At 29.5% G+C, this 17,407-nt stretch overlaps 4 protein-coding genes across 5 annotated transcripts; 2 read left to right on the top strand and 2 right to left on the bottom strand.

Annotated features, from left to right (window-relative positions):
• Positions 1-326: 326 nt before the first annotated feature.
• LOC112598722 (apoptosis regulatory protein Siva-like) lies at positions 327-1,527 on the bottom strand. The gene is made up of 4 exons (XM_025345290.1): positions 898-1,527; positions 624-778; positions 440-555; positions 327-372 (listed from the first exon to the last, which is right to left on the bottom strand). The coding sequence occupies exons 1-4, from the start codon at positions 1,013-1,015 to the stop codon at positions 327-329; spliced, it is 435 nt and encodes a 144-aa protein (XP_025201075.1). The 5' UTR covers positions 1,016-1,527.
• A 132-nt stretch (positions 1,528-1,659) lies between these two features.
• LOC112598721 (26S proteasome non-ATPase regulatory subunit 1-like) lies at positions 1,660-5,402 on the top strand. Its single transcript, XM_025345289.1, has 3 exons — positions 1,660-2,950; positions 3,520-3,781; positions 3,846-5,402. The coding sequence occupies exons 1-3, from the start codon at positions 1,749-1,751 to the stop codon at positions 5,328-5,330; spliced, it is 2,949 nt and encodes a 982-aa protein (XP_025201074.1). The 5' UTR covers positions 1,660-1,748; the 3' UTR covers positions 5,331-5,402.
• A 1,406-nt stretch (positions 5,403-6,808) lies between these two features.
• On the bottom strand, positions 6,809-9,069 carry LOC112599202 (succinate--CoA ligase [ADP/GDP-forming] subunit alpha, mitochondrial). The gene is made up of 6 exons (XM_025346017.1): positions 8,856-9,069; positions 8,091-8,335; positions 7,804-8,025; positions 7,441-7,725; positions 7,243-7,377; positions 6,809-7,181 (listed from the first exon to the last, which is right to left on the bottom strand). Exons 1-6 carry the CDS (start codon positions 8,890-8,892, stop codon positions 7,116-7,118), a joined length of 990 nt encoding a protein of 329 aa, XP_025201802.1. The 5' UTR covers positions 8,893-9,069; the 3' UTR covers positions 6,809-7,115.
• A 387-nt stretch (positions 9,070-9,456) lies between these two features.
• On the top strand, positions 9,457-15,906 carry LOC112599201 (tankyrase). Of its 2 annotated transcripts, none has more exons than XM_025346016.1 (20): positions 9,457-10,283; positions 11,042-11,266; positions 11,336-11,463; positions 11,537-11,724; positions 11,833-12,086; positions 12,157-12,278; positions 12,335-12,536; positions 12,612-12,752; positions 12,816-12,942; positions 13,055-13,153; positions 13,212-13,359; positions 13,486-13,705; positions 13,792-14,024; positions 14,116-14,471; positions 14,535-14,695; positions 14,858-15,027; positions 15,089-15,272; positions 15,332-15,440; positions 15,498-15,654; positions 15,719-15,906. In XM_025346016.1, the coding sequence occupies exons 1-20, from the start codon at positions 10,091-10,093 to the stop codon at positions 15,782-15,784; spliced, it is 3,483 nt and encodes a 1,160-aa protein (XP_025201801.1). In that variant the 5' UTR covers positions 9,457-10,090; the 3' UTR covers positions 15,785-15,906. The 2 variants fall into 2 exon arrangements, with proteins under 2 accessions (XP_025201801.1, XP_025201800.1); XM_025346015.1 differs by having other exon boundaries at positions 9,458-10,283; positions 13,212-13,377.
• The last annotated feature ends 1,501 nt before the right edge of the window (positions 15,907-17,407 follow it).

Below are 17,407 nucleotides of genomic sequence, written 5' to 3'. Positions count from 1 at the left end.
TATCATTTTTAAATTAACATAAACCGTGTAATTTGTACATACATTTTGTTACATAATTTAATAAATACAAAATTATAAAATATTATCTTAGCTTTATTGAGAAAAAGTTAGTACTTATATAAAAAATCAAAATTTAACTTAAATTAATTTCATAGTTGAACAATTTACTTTTAAAAACATTTGTAAAATTATTTAAAAATAGATTATATAAATTAAATTAAAAAATAAATAAAAACAAAGAAGGTCTACATTAAAAATGCAATTGTCTAATAAAATTTTAAATCAATAAACATTTATCACATTTTTTTTTTTTTAAAATAAAGTTTTTATTTATAACATGTTAAACAAATTTTATTCACTTCATCGCCAAACCTAGGTAAAAATAATAAATTATTAAGTTTAGACTATATGAAAAAATTAAAAAAATTAAAATACTTACAAAGAAAATGAACACATATTGCAAAATATCTCTCTACATACCCCACAAAAATCTAATTTTTCTGTTTGTGAACAAAAATTACATTTTTCTTGATTGTAATTATACCTATTCGAATTCTAAAAATAATAATATGAAATAATTAAAAACTACTAATTTTAATACAAATATTTTTTTATGTAAGTACTTCAATTAAAACATTAGGCTTGCATAATTTTCCATCAAATGTTAACTGCATTTGTTTGGATGGTTTATCGTCACGTGGAATTTTATCAACAACTACGTGTTCTATTGCTTCAAAAGATGCTTTTGCTCTTTGAAACAAAATCTGCTTAGTCTTTTCTATAATAATAAAATAAATCAGTTGATAATAGTTAAAAGTGTGTTTTCCTTTTAATATCATGTAACAATTTAACAAGTAATACAGAAATAAACCATTTTTATTTAAAATGTGTTCTTACCATAAATTTCAGACATTTTGGATGGTCCCAAAACTCCATTGGCAACTTGTTTCTCTCCTATGTGTATTTTTAACTGAGGACACATATCAATATCATATGGATACCTTCTCTTATTCATGTCGTTGTTAAAAATGTATTCGTTGCTATGTAGTTCTGTTTTATTATATCGTTAACGAAAATAATTAAAGATCCAGATACAGAAAAAAAATCAAAAACAAATAATCCCGTTTGTATTTGGTAACAAAAAAAATCTGTGTACACACAACACACTGTCACTCTTAACAGTATTAATAATAATATGTATGCTGCTATATAATAAATAAATCTATTTAGCCGTGATATAAGAGGCTAATGTAAATAGGTGGAATTTTTTCTCTAAATCATTAATCAAATCTCGGTAGAATTATATAATAATTAATAAGTAATAGGTAAGTATTAACGTTCTAAAGCCGACAGATTATAGAAAACGAACATAAACACAACAGAGAACGGCACATGCAACACTACAATTTTGTACTGTAAATTGTAATTTTTTATGTTTGTAATCTAAATTTGTAATTATCAGTTCACAACAAATCAAGTTCGTTACTCTTCAGTATTTTTAACACAGTTATTTATTGTGATGATAATGAAGTTGGCGATGAGATAATAAAAATCAAGGAGTTTTGAAACTTATGAGCTCTTTGCATTTCGGAAAACATGACTTGTATTTTATTGTTATGGACGGATATTTAGATATTCGCTTGTCATTATTTTAACAGAAACAGTGAAGTGCTTTATGCTTTTGTATCAAAGTTTAGTGAAATTCATTTGGAATCATTCATTTTTAATTAATAAAAGTCTATAGCAAAATGAATATAACGTCGGCAGCAGGCGTAATATCGTTGCTGGACGAGCCGGCGTCCGAATTAAAGATCTTCGCACTTCGGAAACTAGATGCTATTGTCGACGAATTTTGGCCCGAAATATCAGAGGCAATCCAAAAAATTGAGTTCCTCCATGAAGATAAGACTTTTGCCCAACAAAGTTTGGCTGCTCTAGTTGCTAGCAAGGTATATTATCATCTCGGTTCTTTCGCGGATTCCTTACAATATGCGTTGGGTGCCAGCGACTTGTTTGACGTGAACGCGCGCAACGAATACGTGGAAACTATCATTGCAAAATGTATCGACCACTACACAAAACTGAGCGTCGAGGCTGCAGAAAATCCAACCTCCCCACCTGTAATGGATGTACGTTTGGAAGCAATTGTCAATCGCATGTTTCAAAGATGTCTAGACGACAAGCAATACAAACAAGCATTAGGTTTGGCTTTAGAAACAAGACGCATGGATATATTTGCCAAATCCATAGAATCATCAGACAATGTTAATGAAATGTTATCTTATGCTTTCCAAGTGGCTATGAGTACTATTGAAAATCGGAGTTTCCGCAGTACTGTATTACGTTGTCTCATTGGATTGTACCGAAACCTTGAAATACCAGACTATGTAAACATGAGCCAATGTTTCATCTTTTTGGATGATCCCAAATCTGTAGCTCAACTTCTTGAAGGTCTGATACAAAATAATGATGAGAAAAACTGCTTAATGGCATATCAAATAGCATTTGATTTATATGAATCAGCTACCCAACAATTTCTATCCAGTGTTCTTGAGTCCTTACGCCAAACAGCACCCATCCCTTCGGCAACGCATGTAATTAAAGCAATTCCTGCAGCTCAGAGTAGCACAGAAAAAGAAACTGTTACCCCACCCATAGCTGTTGCTTCAACTGATGCTAGCACAGCTCAACCTGTTGTCGAAGAACGTTCTTTTGATTCTCTTGGACCTGATGATAAGTATCGACAAGAAGTAATCCAAAAGTTAACTAAAGTATTAAGCGGAGAAGTTAGTATTGAACTACATCTACAGTTCTTAATTAGGAGTAATCATACAGATATGTTGATTTTAAAAAATACTAAAGAAGCAATTCGTGCAAGTGTCTGTCATACAGCTACAGTAATTGCCAATGGATTCATGCATAGCGGTACTACTAGTGATCAGTTTTTAAGGTAAATTAATTTATACTATATTTTCTAATCTTATCAATTCAATCATTTGGCAAGTTATTTTTATTGATTAGTTATTGAGCGAAATTCAAAGATAAACCAAGTTAATTATTATGTTAATAACAAGTTTTGACTTCCTTTGTAAAACCCCAACATAAAACACATTTCTTCAAATCTATCCCTGACAACCCATCAAGAAGACTTAAAAAAAAAGATGTAGAGACCTCTAATTTTCCTAAATTCTTCTACCCTGTTTATCAAAACAGATAGCTCCACTAGGTGATGCCCCTTATATCATGTTTTTCATACTATTGTTTGTCTTTCTTATTTTTATCAATATTATTACTCTTACTTGTAATGCATATTTGTACAGTTGTATATTTCTTTTCAAAAATAAAAAATATAAAAACCTGAGAACACTTGTTTGCAAATCAACAAAATTGTTTTTAATGAAATAGTTCTTAAAAATTATAGATATTTGGTTTTGCAGGTAAAATTCATTTAATACATTGCTTTTTTTTTTAATTCTTATACTGTTATTAATTGTTATTTTAAATAATTCATTGTTTTAGAGATAATCTGGAATGGTTAGCCAGGGCAACAAATTGGGCTAAGTTATCAGCTACTGCTTCTCTTGGAGTTATTCATAGAGGTCATGAAACAGATGCACTTGAACTTATGCGCAGTTATTTACCCCCTAGAGAAAATAATTCATCAGGAAGTTCTGGGTATAGTGAAGGTGGTGGTCTCTATGCCTTAGGTTTAATTCATGCTAACCATGGTGCTGCTATTAATGACTATCTTCTTGGACAACTTAAAGATGCACATAATGAAGTAAATAATGAATATTATCAAATATATTAAAAATAAAACATAATCAAAATATTTCTAATTTTAGATTGTGAAACATGGAGGATGCTTAGGAATTGGTCTTTCAGCAATGGGTACTAGTCGTGAAGATATTTATGAACAGTTGAAATTCAATATGTACCAAGATGATGCTGTAACTGGTGAAGCTGCTGGATTAGCTATGGGTTTGGTTATGTTGGGATCAAAAAATGGTGAAGCTCTTCAAGACATGGTAGCGTATGCTCAAGTAACACAGCATGAAAAAATTTTAAGAGGCTTAGCTGTTGGAATATCATTTGTCATGTATGGTCGACTAGAAGAAGCTGATCCTTTAATTACCTCATTATTACAAGATAAAGATCCAATATTACGTCGGTCTGCCATGTATACAATATCAATGGCATATTGTGGAACTGGTAGTAATATGGCTATTCGAAAACTACTGCATGTCGCAGTGTCTGATGTCAATGATGATGTACGTCGTGCAGCTGTCACAGGCTTAGGATTTTTGTTATTCAGAACGCCAGAACAATGTCCTCAAGTTGTTAGTTTACTTGCAGAAAGTTATAACCCACATGTTAGATATGGTGCAGCTATGGCTTTAGGTATTGCTTGTGCTGGAACTGGACTCAAAGAAGCTATTAATTTATTAGAACCAATGACCAACGACCCAGTTAATTATGTACGCCAAGGAGCTTTAATCGCATCTGCTATGATTCTTATTCAACAAACAGAAAGTACTTGTCCTAAAGTTAAAGAATTCCGAACACTGTATGCCAAAGTGATTACCGATAAACATGAAGATGTTATGGCTAAGTTTGGAGCTATTCTTGCTCAAGGTATCATTGACGGTGGCGGACGTAATGTTTCGATTTCATTAGAATCTAGAACTGGCCATACTAATATGTTGGCAGTTGTTGGCCTTTTATTATTCACTCAATATTGGTATTGGTTTCCACTAGCTCATTGTTTAGCATTAGCTTTTACCCCTACATGTATCATTGCATTAAATGCACATCTTAAAATGCCTCTTCTTGAATTGAAAAGTAATGCTAAACCATCATTGTTTGCATATCCTGCACCAATGGAAGAAAAGAAACGAGAAGAAAGAGAAAAGGTCACTACTGCTGTTTTAAGTATTGCAGCTAGAGCTAAACGTCGTGAAGGTGGAAGTGGAAGTACGAAAGCTGCTGAACCATCTACTAGTGAAAAAATGGAAATTGATGAAAAAGAAGCATCAACCAGTAAGAAGAAGGATGATAAAAAAGAAGAACAAAAACCTGAACCCAACTTTGAGATACTGAATAATCCGGCTAGAATAATGAAACAACAACTAAAACACTTACAATTAGTAGAAAATTCAGCATATCAACCTTTAAAAGATGTTTCCATTGGTGGTATCATCATGACACGTTTTACTAAAAATGGTGTTGAAGATGAACAGTTGGTTGAACCAGTCGCTGCTTTTGGACCTAAACCAGAAGATGATAAGGAACCCGAAGCACCTGAACCTTTTGAATACACAGATGATTAATAATGTAAAACTTAAATATTATTGTTACATCTTAACAAATCATGTATAATTTTTTTTTACTTAGACTATTTATTCATTCAAGTAAACTTGAATTAATTATAATACTCCATAATTATATAAATATTAAAGTCTAGAATTAATATTTTTGTTACAGTTTTTACTAACTATATATTCAATTGATAATTTGTGTTACTACAAAATAACGTATCAATAACAATCACTACCTATACGAAAATGCTATTTGATATATTTCACAATTTTTTGAACGTACTATATCTTGTATCTTTTTTAAGATTTAAAATATATTTCAATCATGGTCCGAGATGGAAACACCAGAAACCATCTGGGGACATCCAGAATCACAAATAATTACTTCAATGAACCAAGCTATAATAATGATAATCAAATCTAAGTTAACATTTATTTGAAAATGGTCTTTTAAAATAAAAACACTTATACATTTTTCAAGAAATATCTATTCTATTATTTTATTTGTCTTATGTGCATGAATCTAGAAAAATAAAACCCAGGCTTACCAGCTTAGTGGACTAAAGTATTATAACGTTTTTCATTTAACATTTTATAATATATTATTAAACTATTATATTTTTTTATTTTAATTCAAATATTTTAAAATTTAAAATTATTAAGCAAAATACAAATTAAGTTAAATAAATGAGAAATTTTTTCTGTTGGATTTTTTCCAACCAATGCACAAATTTATACTATACCTGAAATTATGTTACATTCATATATTTTGAACTTCGTTCAACCCAAGGTCTGGTATTAACCCAGTTATGCAACTCTGTATTTATAATTAATTTTTATTTACAATGAACTAATTATTATTGTTGTACTATCAACAGAGCTTAAGGTAATGTATTTCTACAACACATTACACAAAGATAACATTCATAACGATTCTTTGACCCATAAATAATTATTATAATTAAAATATTTAGAATGTTTTTAAATTATAATTGTATAGCCATTATTATAAATCATAATACAGAATAATAAGAGAAAAATATTTTTAACTTGATAAGATAAAATTATAATTTTATTTTATTATTTAAATAAAATTTATTATGTTATAAATATTAAATAAGAATAGTAAATATTTATTTAAGGCAACAAAAAAAATTGTGTTCATTCGGTATTAATTATTTAAAAGTATAAATACAAATACAATGAGACGTGTTAAAATTGTACTCACATAATTTGTAACTACAAAAAAAATCATTTATTATATTAAGTAGTAATTTATAGACAAAACAAAATAAAATAGCAATATTGTAATTAATTTTTAATATACAGTTTTGAAAGATACATAATATATAGTTGATAAAATAATACAACTTAATTATATTAAATATTTTAACATTTTAAAAATGGTTAACAATACAATATAACTTACAACACATTGGGTTATAATACTATGATGAAAACACAAATTCCAACTGTACAATTCAATTGATTTATTTAAAATAAAATAATCTAACATATAGTGCTGTTGTTCTCCTATTTTTAGTGCAGATTATAAATTTATTCTTTAGATTATACAGTCAAAAGCATTTATAATGAAATATATTTAAAGTTTGTAAAAGACCACTGAAAATACTATTTAAATGGTAAAATGGAATTTCGAATTAATAGGAAAAATGACAAATACATTTTTGCTAATTAAAGCCACTTTAACCTAACCATTGCAAAAGTAAAATATGTTAAGTCTAAATCACCATAGTTTTCAATTTAAAACTAACAGCCAACAAACAATTTTTGAATTCATTTCATCAATTTAGATAATTCAATGCCCATGGCAGCTGGACTCCTAGTAACGACTACACCGGCCTAAAATTTTTTTATAAATGTTAGAAATTGATAACTAATCAATAATTTAATACTTAATTACCTTTTCTAGTGCATTAATTTTATCTTGAGCTCCACCTTTTCCACCAGATATGATTGCTCCTGCATGACCCATTCTGCGGCCTGGTGGAGCTGTTAGACCAGCAATGAACGATACAACTGGTTTGGCATTAGGACCCTAAACAAATAATATACATATTTTTTTTTTTTGTTAATGCTACTATTAAAATATATTACTCACAGAATTATGTTCTATCAAATATTCAGCGGCCATTTCTTCTTGTAGACCTCCAATCTCACCAATAAGAATAATACCATGTGTATTTGGATCTTTTATAAATACTTCTAAGCAATCTATAAAATCAGTACCATTGAATGGATCACCACCAATTCCAACACATAGTGTTTGTCCAAGACCAACTTGAGATGTTTGATGAACAGCTTCATAAGTAAGTGTACCCGACCGAGAAACTACACCAACAGATCCTTTTAAATGGATATGACCAGGCATAATACCAATTTTACACTAAAAAATTAATAAATTTAAATAATTTATTTAATATAACAAATAAATACTACTATGCTGATAAAATATTTTACATACTTGTTCTGGAGCAATGATTCCAGGACAATTAGGTCCAAGCAATCTAGATTTATTTTGTCTGATTAATTTATGTTTCACTCGTACCATGTCTTGCTGGGGAATTCCTTCAGTAATACAAACAATTAAGGGAACCTCAGCATCTATAGCTTCTGAGATTGCTTTTGCGGCACCTGGTGGTGGCACATAAATAACTGTAGCATCTGCTCCAGTTTCTTCTCTTGCCTATAATAACCAATTAAAAGTAAATAGATTTTTATTGCCAGAAAAAATGTTATTATACCACATACTTCTTTGACAGAGTTGAAAATTGGTAGACCTAAATGAGTTTTTCCACCTTTACCAGGAGATACACCACCAACCATACGAGTACCATACTCTATAGCCTGAGTAGAATGAAACGTTCCTTGTTTACCAGTCATTCCTTGACAAATTACTTTAGTATCTTTTGTGAGCAGTAAATTTTTTCTTGTTTCAGCATAGATGCGTGGGTCAACTGTATTTGATGATGATCGTATGCCCATCAAATTGCATACTATAATATGTATTAAAAAATTATGTTTTTTTTAATTAAATCATAATTTTAAAACGTTAGTACTAATACAAAATTGTATGTTGTGACAAAGTATAATATAATCAGTAAATTACACATAATATAATATGTTACTATTCTAATTTTATTTAATGAAATAAAGCTAAGTGCAGTTTATCAACAAAAAATGAAATATTTATCCTTCACAGTCAATTATTTTATTAAAACCATTAATTTTATCATTGCTGGGTAATTGATAATTTATCAAAAGTAAAATTTGAAATATTTAAGTGGAATGTCTTATGAAATGTATAAGTACCTTCTTTTTATTCACATAGGACATAACTAGAGTATTAAACTAGGAAAATTGTACCGTAAGGTAACAATAGGTACAATAGGTCAAATAAATGGATCAGGAAGTTAGTTTCAGTGTAAATCGTTGTTATAGAACTCCTCTAGATATCGGAATGAAACGCGTCATGCATAATCGAGATTTGAGAGTTGCGTTGGACCCAAATTTTACCTGCGATTCGTGAGAAAATCCTGGTGGAAGCGGCCATTGCGAGTGTCAAAAGTTTTTCGTAGACTTGACCAGTTCGAGAAATATGACGGCAAACAGAAAACTAATCGTTTTCCGTGAAAATGGTCGGCTGCGGGCACTACCAAGTGCAAGTGATAAGAACGCCAGAGGAAAAGGTCGACCGTGGATGGGAGCCTGCTGTTCAATTCAAACATGAGAAAATTGATCTGAAAAAATCTGTCTACTATCACACGTACCGTAACCAGAAAACAGTTGTAAGTTTGTATCTCGGGTGACAAACATAACATATGGTATGGACTAGTGTTGCCAACCGGTGATATTATTGGTGTTACCGCTTCGGCGCATCGCTCGACCAGACGTGACCACCCACCCACAAGACCACTATATAGTATATAGCTTATTTTGCGCATGACATTTGACAACCCGTCCACCAACCATAGAGTTCGACCATAATAATGTATCATGCGCACAACCACCGACTAATACTATTTACAATTCTTGCTCCACTGTTGCTACCTCTTGCTGTGCGCCTGTGCAGTGCGCTTGTCTTTTAGTGCGCGGGGCGGGGAATAACAGTACGACACTAGTCGACTATTCGCCTCCGCCGTAACCCGTTCCTCTCAGTCACCCCCCTATCATCATGTCAGCTTGGCGTATGACGGTGAGGAGAGAAAGAATAGAGTGCTTGAGTAGACTACAGAGCTGCTGCAACCGCGGCGGCGGTAAGTAATTGTTGAATGGTGCTTGTGTGTGTGTGTGTACCTAATACCTCTGAAATAAAGAAAAAGAAAGGAGGAAAATCGTTCTCTCACATCACCGCCAAAACGATACAGTCGAGGTAGCGCACTGCCCGGTGCTCGCTGCGGATACCCGGAGTGTAGAGATTCTAATAATTTTTTTACCTACTCCTATCGTTCGAACGAACGATTATTTTCCTATAATGTCGTCCTTTAAGTCGCCGTCGCTTTCATCGTTTGAAAAAATATGGTCTTGAGCTTACCAATCGCGCACCGACGTGCTGCGTGCCAATACGTTAACCGAGAGACGTTTTACCCGATCCTCTGCATCTGTCGCCGAACTCGAAATAGACGTTCAACTTGACATTGATCACGTACCTAGTGAATAATGTTATTGCCGTTTACGATGTAGTAGAGTTCTTTCGTGCCTGACGATAAAAATTTCCTTCTTTGAATAATCAAAGAAAAGCACCTTTCAACATGATGCGTACCAAACGGCTTGAGTCTGAACAACCCAACATATATGCTCTGCTTCAAGAGGACCCACTGCGAGAATTGTTTGAAGCTTGCAAATCGGGCGACTTGAACAAAGTCAGACGACAAATTAATGCCGAAACTGTCAACGCTAGGGATACGACCGGCAGGAAAAGTACTCCCTTACACTTTGCTGCAGGTAAATCAATTATTCTATTGTTTAATGACGTGTTAGATATAGGTATACAAATTTATTTTTATTTTGATGGATAAGTAGATAAATCATTTTATTATTTTTCTTTCAATTTTTATCTATGAATTATTCATTATCTATACTAAAATTATTGTGATATTAAGTTTATTAGATATTAACTGTTAAATTTTATTACAATATTTTTGTTTCATTTTTCTTTGCTTAATTTAAATCCAAAATAATATTATTTTAATGTATTTTTATGCACTTTTATTATTAGGATTTTTGTTTTAATAACAGTTATTATTTATTGAGAATTCATAATTCCTATACCTTAAATACCTTAAATAAAAATAGGTTTTATAAAAAAAATTGAAATTATAAATCAAAAAATTAAGTTTTAAAATCAATTGTTAAATACTATATTTTATTGTTACAAATAAAAACAATGACTATACTGAACAGCTGATGGAAAGCATTTTTAGAGAGGGAGTTATATAGATTTAACAATAATCATGTTATTAAATCCTATTAAAATATATTAAATTAAAATTTAAAAAAAATTTAAATTAATTTCTTTTTATACTTATTTTATAATTTTTATTCAAACTTATTAATCATTACCTACCTACAATAAACAAGTATCTAAAATTTTATATTCAAATAAAACAAACACGAAAAATAGAAAGTAATTATATAATATAATATGTTGTTGTGTAACAATAAAAGTTAAATAAAGTTTATAAAAATTTTATCATTGGCAGGGTTTGGTCGGCGCGATATAGTTGAACTATTGTTAGCTGCTGGAGCATCTATTCAAGCTCATGATGACGGTGGACTTCATCCATTACATAATGCCTGTTCATTTGGGCATGAGGACGTGGTGGGTTTATTATTAGAAGCTGGAGCTGATCCTAACACTAGAGACAACTGGAATTATACACCTCTTCATGAAGCTGCTGCTAAAGGAAAAATTGAAATATGTATAGGTAAAAATAAATTGGATATTATAAAAATTATCTTTTTATATTATTCCAGTAAAAAAATATCTTTTATAGCTTTATTACAACATGGAGCAGATCCAACAATCCGAAATTCAGAAAATAAATCACCAATTGATTTAGCTAATGTTAGTGGAGTCCCTGGTATCAATGAAGTGTTAGTGGGAGAATGGCGAAAAGATGAAGTATGAAATAAGAATAATTAGATACATTAGGTACATTATGGTAATCAATTATTTTATTCTAAAATTTTTATAGATTCTTGAATGTAGTCGATCTGGTGATGATGCAAAATTATCATCACTATTAACACCTCTTAATGTTAACTGCCATGCAAGTGATGGACGTAAATCCACACCATTGCATTTAGCTGCGGGGTTTAATCGTATTCGGTGTGTTCAATTACTCCTTAGACATGGTTCTGATGTTCATGCAAAAGATAAAGGGTAAAAAAAAATCATGAAAAGTTTTTATTATTGAATTTAATTTTAAATTTATATTCATTAATTTTACTTTTTAATCAAACAAATATATATCATATTTTTTAATTATAGTGGTCTTGTTCCATTGCATAATGCTTGTTCATATGGACACATAGAAGTGACAGAAATGCTTATAAAACACGGTGCTTCTGTTAATGCCATGGACTTATGGCAATTTACTCCTTTACATGAAGCAGCATCTAAATCGCGTGTAGAAGTTTGTTCCTTATTACTAAGCAAAGGCGCCGATCCAACATTATTGAATTGTCATTCTAAGTCAGCTATTGACTTAGCATCCACACGAGAACTACAAGAAAAATTATCATGTAAGGAAAGCAATGACTTTTTTTGAAATATCATTTTTATTTATAAATAAATATTATTATTTTTATGTAGATGAATTTAAAGGTTATTGTTTATTGGAAGCATGTCGCCTAGCTGATGTCTCAAAAGTTAAAAAACTTTTAAGTTCAGATATTGCTAAATTTAAACACCACATAACTGGAGATACAGCTTTTGTAAGTTATGATAATTGTGTTTTATTATATATAATATTTATTTGTTTATTTTTTAGCATATTGTAGCTGCATCATTAGGTTCAAAACGCAAGCAAGTTATTGAACTTTTATCTCGTAAGGGAGCACAAATAAATGAATCTAATAAAGAGCTATTGACCCCTTTACACATAGCTGCAGATTATGGTCATTTTGATGTGATGGAAACATTTATTAGACTTGGTGCTCGAGTTAATGCAACTGATGGACTTGGACAAACAGGTAATTATTAATTACTTATTAGTTAACTTTTTAATTTTTTTTATTATTTAATACCTAAACAATTATAATTCTCAGCTTTACATCGATGTGCAAGAAATGATTGTTTACAAGGCTGTAAAATTCTTTTATCATATAATATTGATACTAGTATTACATCAATACAAGGATTTAAAGCAATTGATATGGCTACTGAAAATATTAAAAAAATATTACAAGGTAATTTACATTGTGTAAACTATAAATTTTAATTTCATTAGTATAATATTTTACATGTTACAGAGCCTCCTGTGGTTTTAGATTTAGAATCTGAACTATTAGAAGGTTCTAAGGCTGGTGAATTAGAAAAAGTTCAGAGACTGTTAACTGCTTATCCTCATATTGTGAACTGTAGAGATTTAGATGGACGGTAATTATACAGTACTTACAATTAAAAATGAAATGTATTGAATTATTAATAATTCGATATTTAACAAAATTTAAAAAATAAAATATGTATTAATTAATATTTTGTATAATAGACATTCCACTCCACTTCACTTTGCTGCTGGATATAACCGTGTAGCAGTTTGTCAGTATCTCCTTTCTCACGGTGCTGATGTTCATGCAAAAGATAAAGGGTATGTATACTTGAATTTTAATTTACATACAATAATAATCCAATTATATTTACTTTAGCGGTCTTGTACCTCTACACAATGCCTGTTCTTATGGCCATTTTGAAGTTACCGAAATGTTAATTCAACATGGTGCCAATGTAAATGTTTCTGATTTATGGAAATTCACTCCACTTCATGAAGCTGCAGCTAAAGGAAAATATGAAATTGTACGATTATTATTACAGGTATCTTTTTTTTATTTTTTTTTTTTTTTTATTTCATTTTTTTAGTATTATTTGAAAAAATTTAGCCTGGAATTATTTTTATTTTATAATTGCTTAAAATAATTTTAGCATGGTGCTGATGATACAAAAAAAAATCGTGATGGACACACTCCTTTAGGATTAGTCAGGGATAATGATAATGAAGTTGCTGATTTGTTAAGAGGTAATGCAGCACTATTGGATGCTGCTAAAAAAGGCATACTAGCACGAGTTCAAAGACTTCTTACTGCAGAAAACATTAACTGTCGAGATACTCAGGGAAGAAATTCTACCCCATTGCATTTAGCTGGTAAAATTATATCATTGCATTTGTTGAAATACTAACCTCAAATTAATTATAATTTATATATATATTTTTTTTTTTTTATTGTTAAGCTGGTTATAATAACTTAGAAGTGGCTGAATTCCTCCTAGAACAAGGGGCAGATGTTAATGCCCAAGATAAAGGAGGTTTAATTCCTCTACACAATGCTTCTTCGTATGGGCACTTAGATCTTGCTGCTCTTTTAATCAAACATAATACTACTGTAAATGCGACTGATAACTGGGGCTTTACCCCACTACATGAAGCCGCTCAAAAAGGACGAACACAACTAAGTGCACTTCTTGTAAGTTTTATTCAAATATGTCTTACAGTATATATTTACATTATTACTTATCTTTAATATAATTTAACATACATTATGTATATTATTCAAGTTGGCTCATGGCGCTGACCCTTTTTTGCGTAACCAAGAAGGACAAACTCCTCTTGAATTAGCTACAGCTGAAGATGTGAGATCATTATTAACAGATGCTATGGCTTCTCATCCCAGTGCAAATTCAGTAGATCTTAATGCATCAATTTATATTCCTACACCACCACAATTGTCTCCAGAAGAAACAGCTACAGTTGTCATGCCATCAGGAGCTTCAGTTGCATTGCCTAGTCCTGGTGGAACTGGTAGATCCTTCATGTTAGGTTCACAAGGAGATGGATCAGTTAATGGATATGAGAGTGCTCACCCTCATCCAAATTGTATAACATTATCAACTGTACAAGGATTTCTCTCTAGGTAACATTTCAATGCAATTATGTGTATATAGTATCTACTATAATATATTTTAATTATTCATAGTCTTGGATTGGAACATTTAAATGAAATATTTGAAAGAGAACAAATTACTTTGGATATATTAGCAGAGATGGAACATGAAGATTTAAAACAAATAGGAATTACAGCATATGGTTATCGACATAAATTAATTAAAGGGATGGAAAAATTAGTATCTAAGCATGGTAATTATTATATAATTATTCAGTTATTTATAAAAACTAAAAAAATCTCATCTTATATTTTATTAGAAATAGTGTTATAATTTATTTAATTTTTTATTTAAGTATTTAAGTGTTATTATCAAAAACTTATCTTTAAAACTTCTAAACTGATTTAATTTATAGGAGGTGTTTGTTCTGGTTTATCGGGTGGAATGCCATGCACACTTTTGATTGATTTATTACCAGAAGATAAAGAATTCATTACAGTTGAACAAGAATTACAAAGCACTATACGAGAACATCGTGATAATGGACAGTCTGGTGGAATATTTAATAGATACAATATTGTCAGAGTAAGTGCATTAATATCTAGAATATAGCAATAGATATTTATTTAAAATCACATCATTTTAGATACAAAAAATTCAAAATCGCAAGCTTTGGGATCGTTATATACATCGTAAAAGAGAAGTATCATTAGAAAATGGTAATCAGGCCAATGAACGAATGCTTTTCCATGGATCACCCTTCATTAATGCAATTGTCCAAAAAGGATTTGATGAAAGGCATGCCTATATTGGTGGCATGTTTGGAGCTGGTAAATTTTAAATGAAAAAATACTAATTGAAAAGGTTTATTTAAACATCAAATATTTAGGTATTTATTTTGCTGAAAACTCATCCAAAAGCAATCAGTATGTGTATGGAATTGGTGGAGGAACAGGTTGTCCATCACATAAAGATCGTTCGTGTTATCAATGTTTGAGGTCAGTATTTATTCTTTATGTATTTTTCATGAATAAATAATCTATTGTTTTTTCTAGACATTTACTTATGTGTCGAGTAACTCTTGGAAAATCATTTGTTCAATATAACGCAATTAAAATAGCTCATGCACCACCCGGACATCATTCTGTTATGGGAACACCAAGTGTTGGTGGATTAAATTACTCTGAATATGTTGTTTATCGGGGCGAACAGGTATATTAACATAATTAATGATTACTTATATTTACCTTTGTTTAACTATGGTATATATTTTTAGGCTTATCCTGAATATTTAATTGCTTACCAAATCGTAAATCCGTCAGAAACTATGGAAAGTGGTTAATCTCAGCTCTCTGCTCTAAGCAAATCTTTTTTCTCAATTGCGTTCCTTTTTTTCAATTTATTAAAAATCTAGTGTGTAATTTTTCTCAATCATAATTTTTTCTATTATTCTATAGAGGATTTAAAAAAAATTCTATTAATGTACATTATTATAATTTAAATTCATTATTATTCTTATGAATATTTTTAAAACACTGCCTATATTTAAGGTTAAATAAAACCAGAAGCAGTTTAAAACCTTTTAAGATCAGGGTGAAATAATACTAGATACTTCAATTTTAAGTCTGATGCTTGAATGGTATTAAAATCCCCTTAGCTGATTTTAATTTATTAAATTAATTTATCGAAAACTTAACCAATTACTAAACTATGTGTCTACATTAAAGTTGAATATAATTGAATTTAATTTATTTTAATCGTATAATATAACAATAATTATTGTATATTTGTTTTACTATATGAAATTCAATATTTATTTATTTTAATCCTCAAATTTGTATACAATTATTATTTAGATGTTAAATTGAACAGTTTTTGAATAATTGTTATTATTAATGTTATTGATAATATTTTGTTTGTGATGAAACTTATTTATTATCTTTTATAGAATTATAAAAACCTATAACAGTATTCTATAAATTAAAAACATATAAACAATACAAATTTAAACTATAAATACCAGAGAATACATTTATATAAAAAATTATTGAACAGTTTTTAATATAAACAAATTCTCAAATTTTAAATTCAAATTGAACATAATGCGTATAAAAATTAAATCATTTTTATCTTCAATATATGGTGATTCAAGAGTGTCAATGTTTATATTTTATTAAATTAATAATCTTATTTTTGTGTATCATATCAATTTATTTAACAAATATTTGTCAAATTATTTATGTACAATTTTGGTTAATTTTTATGGGCTTACTGCAATAGTTAAATATAATTTTAATTATATTGTTCTAGAATTTAGTGTTAAAATTTAGTTATTATAATTTAAATATTTAGTTTTATGAATAATAAAGTTGTAAGACTGTTCGTAAAGTTGAACAGAATATCTAACCCGATTTCTGGTTAACAATATTCTCATCTGAAGTGTTATGTGATTTTTAGTTTTAAAAATATTAAGCTAAAAGTATATATAGTTTAAAAACATGTTATTACTTACTATTATCGGATAGATAATAAATAAATTAATTTCTTTTATCTTTATGGTTAATATCTGTTTTATTTGTTTAATATCTTGGCTTTAAATATCCTCAAGTGGTTAAAATGGTTTTTTGTGTAAAATATTTATAAAAAGGGAATGATATTCTTAAGTACTAACTATTAATTACACAGGCTACATTGAACCATTTGTAAGATTGAATTGCTTATAATATTTTGATCTCCAGTATTTTTAGTCTAATAGTATGTGTATTAGTAAATTTTCAATATTTTATCTTACTATAATAATTTTGCAGTAATTCAATTTATGTATATTTTTTTTTTTTTTTGTTATGAACATTTGTTTAAACAAAAATAATTTAACTATACCTAATAAATTGATTTTACTGAACACAATAAATTCGTTTTATTTATTAATGTTTTTATGAAATTACATAGTATGATATAATACATG

This window comes from Melanaphis sacchari, unplaced genomic scaffold (assembly GCF_002803265.2).
Source record: "Melanaphis sacchari strain LSU unplaced genomic scaffold, SCAv2.0 Contig4_pilon_pilon, whole genome shotgun sequence".
NCBI lineage: Eukaryota > Metazoa > Arthropoda > Insecta > Hemiptera > Aphididae > Melanaphis > Melanaphis sacchari.
The sequence above is the reverse complement of the archived record's forward strand: the minus strand, read 5'-3'. Positions and strand labels throughout refer to the sequence as shown.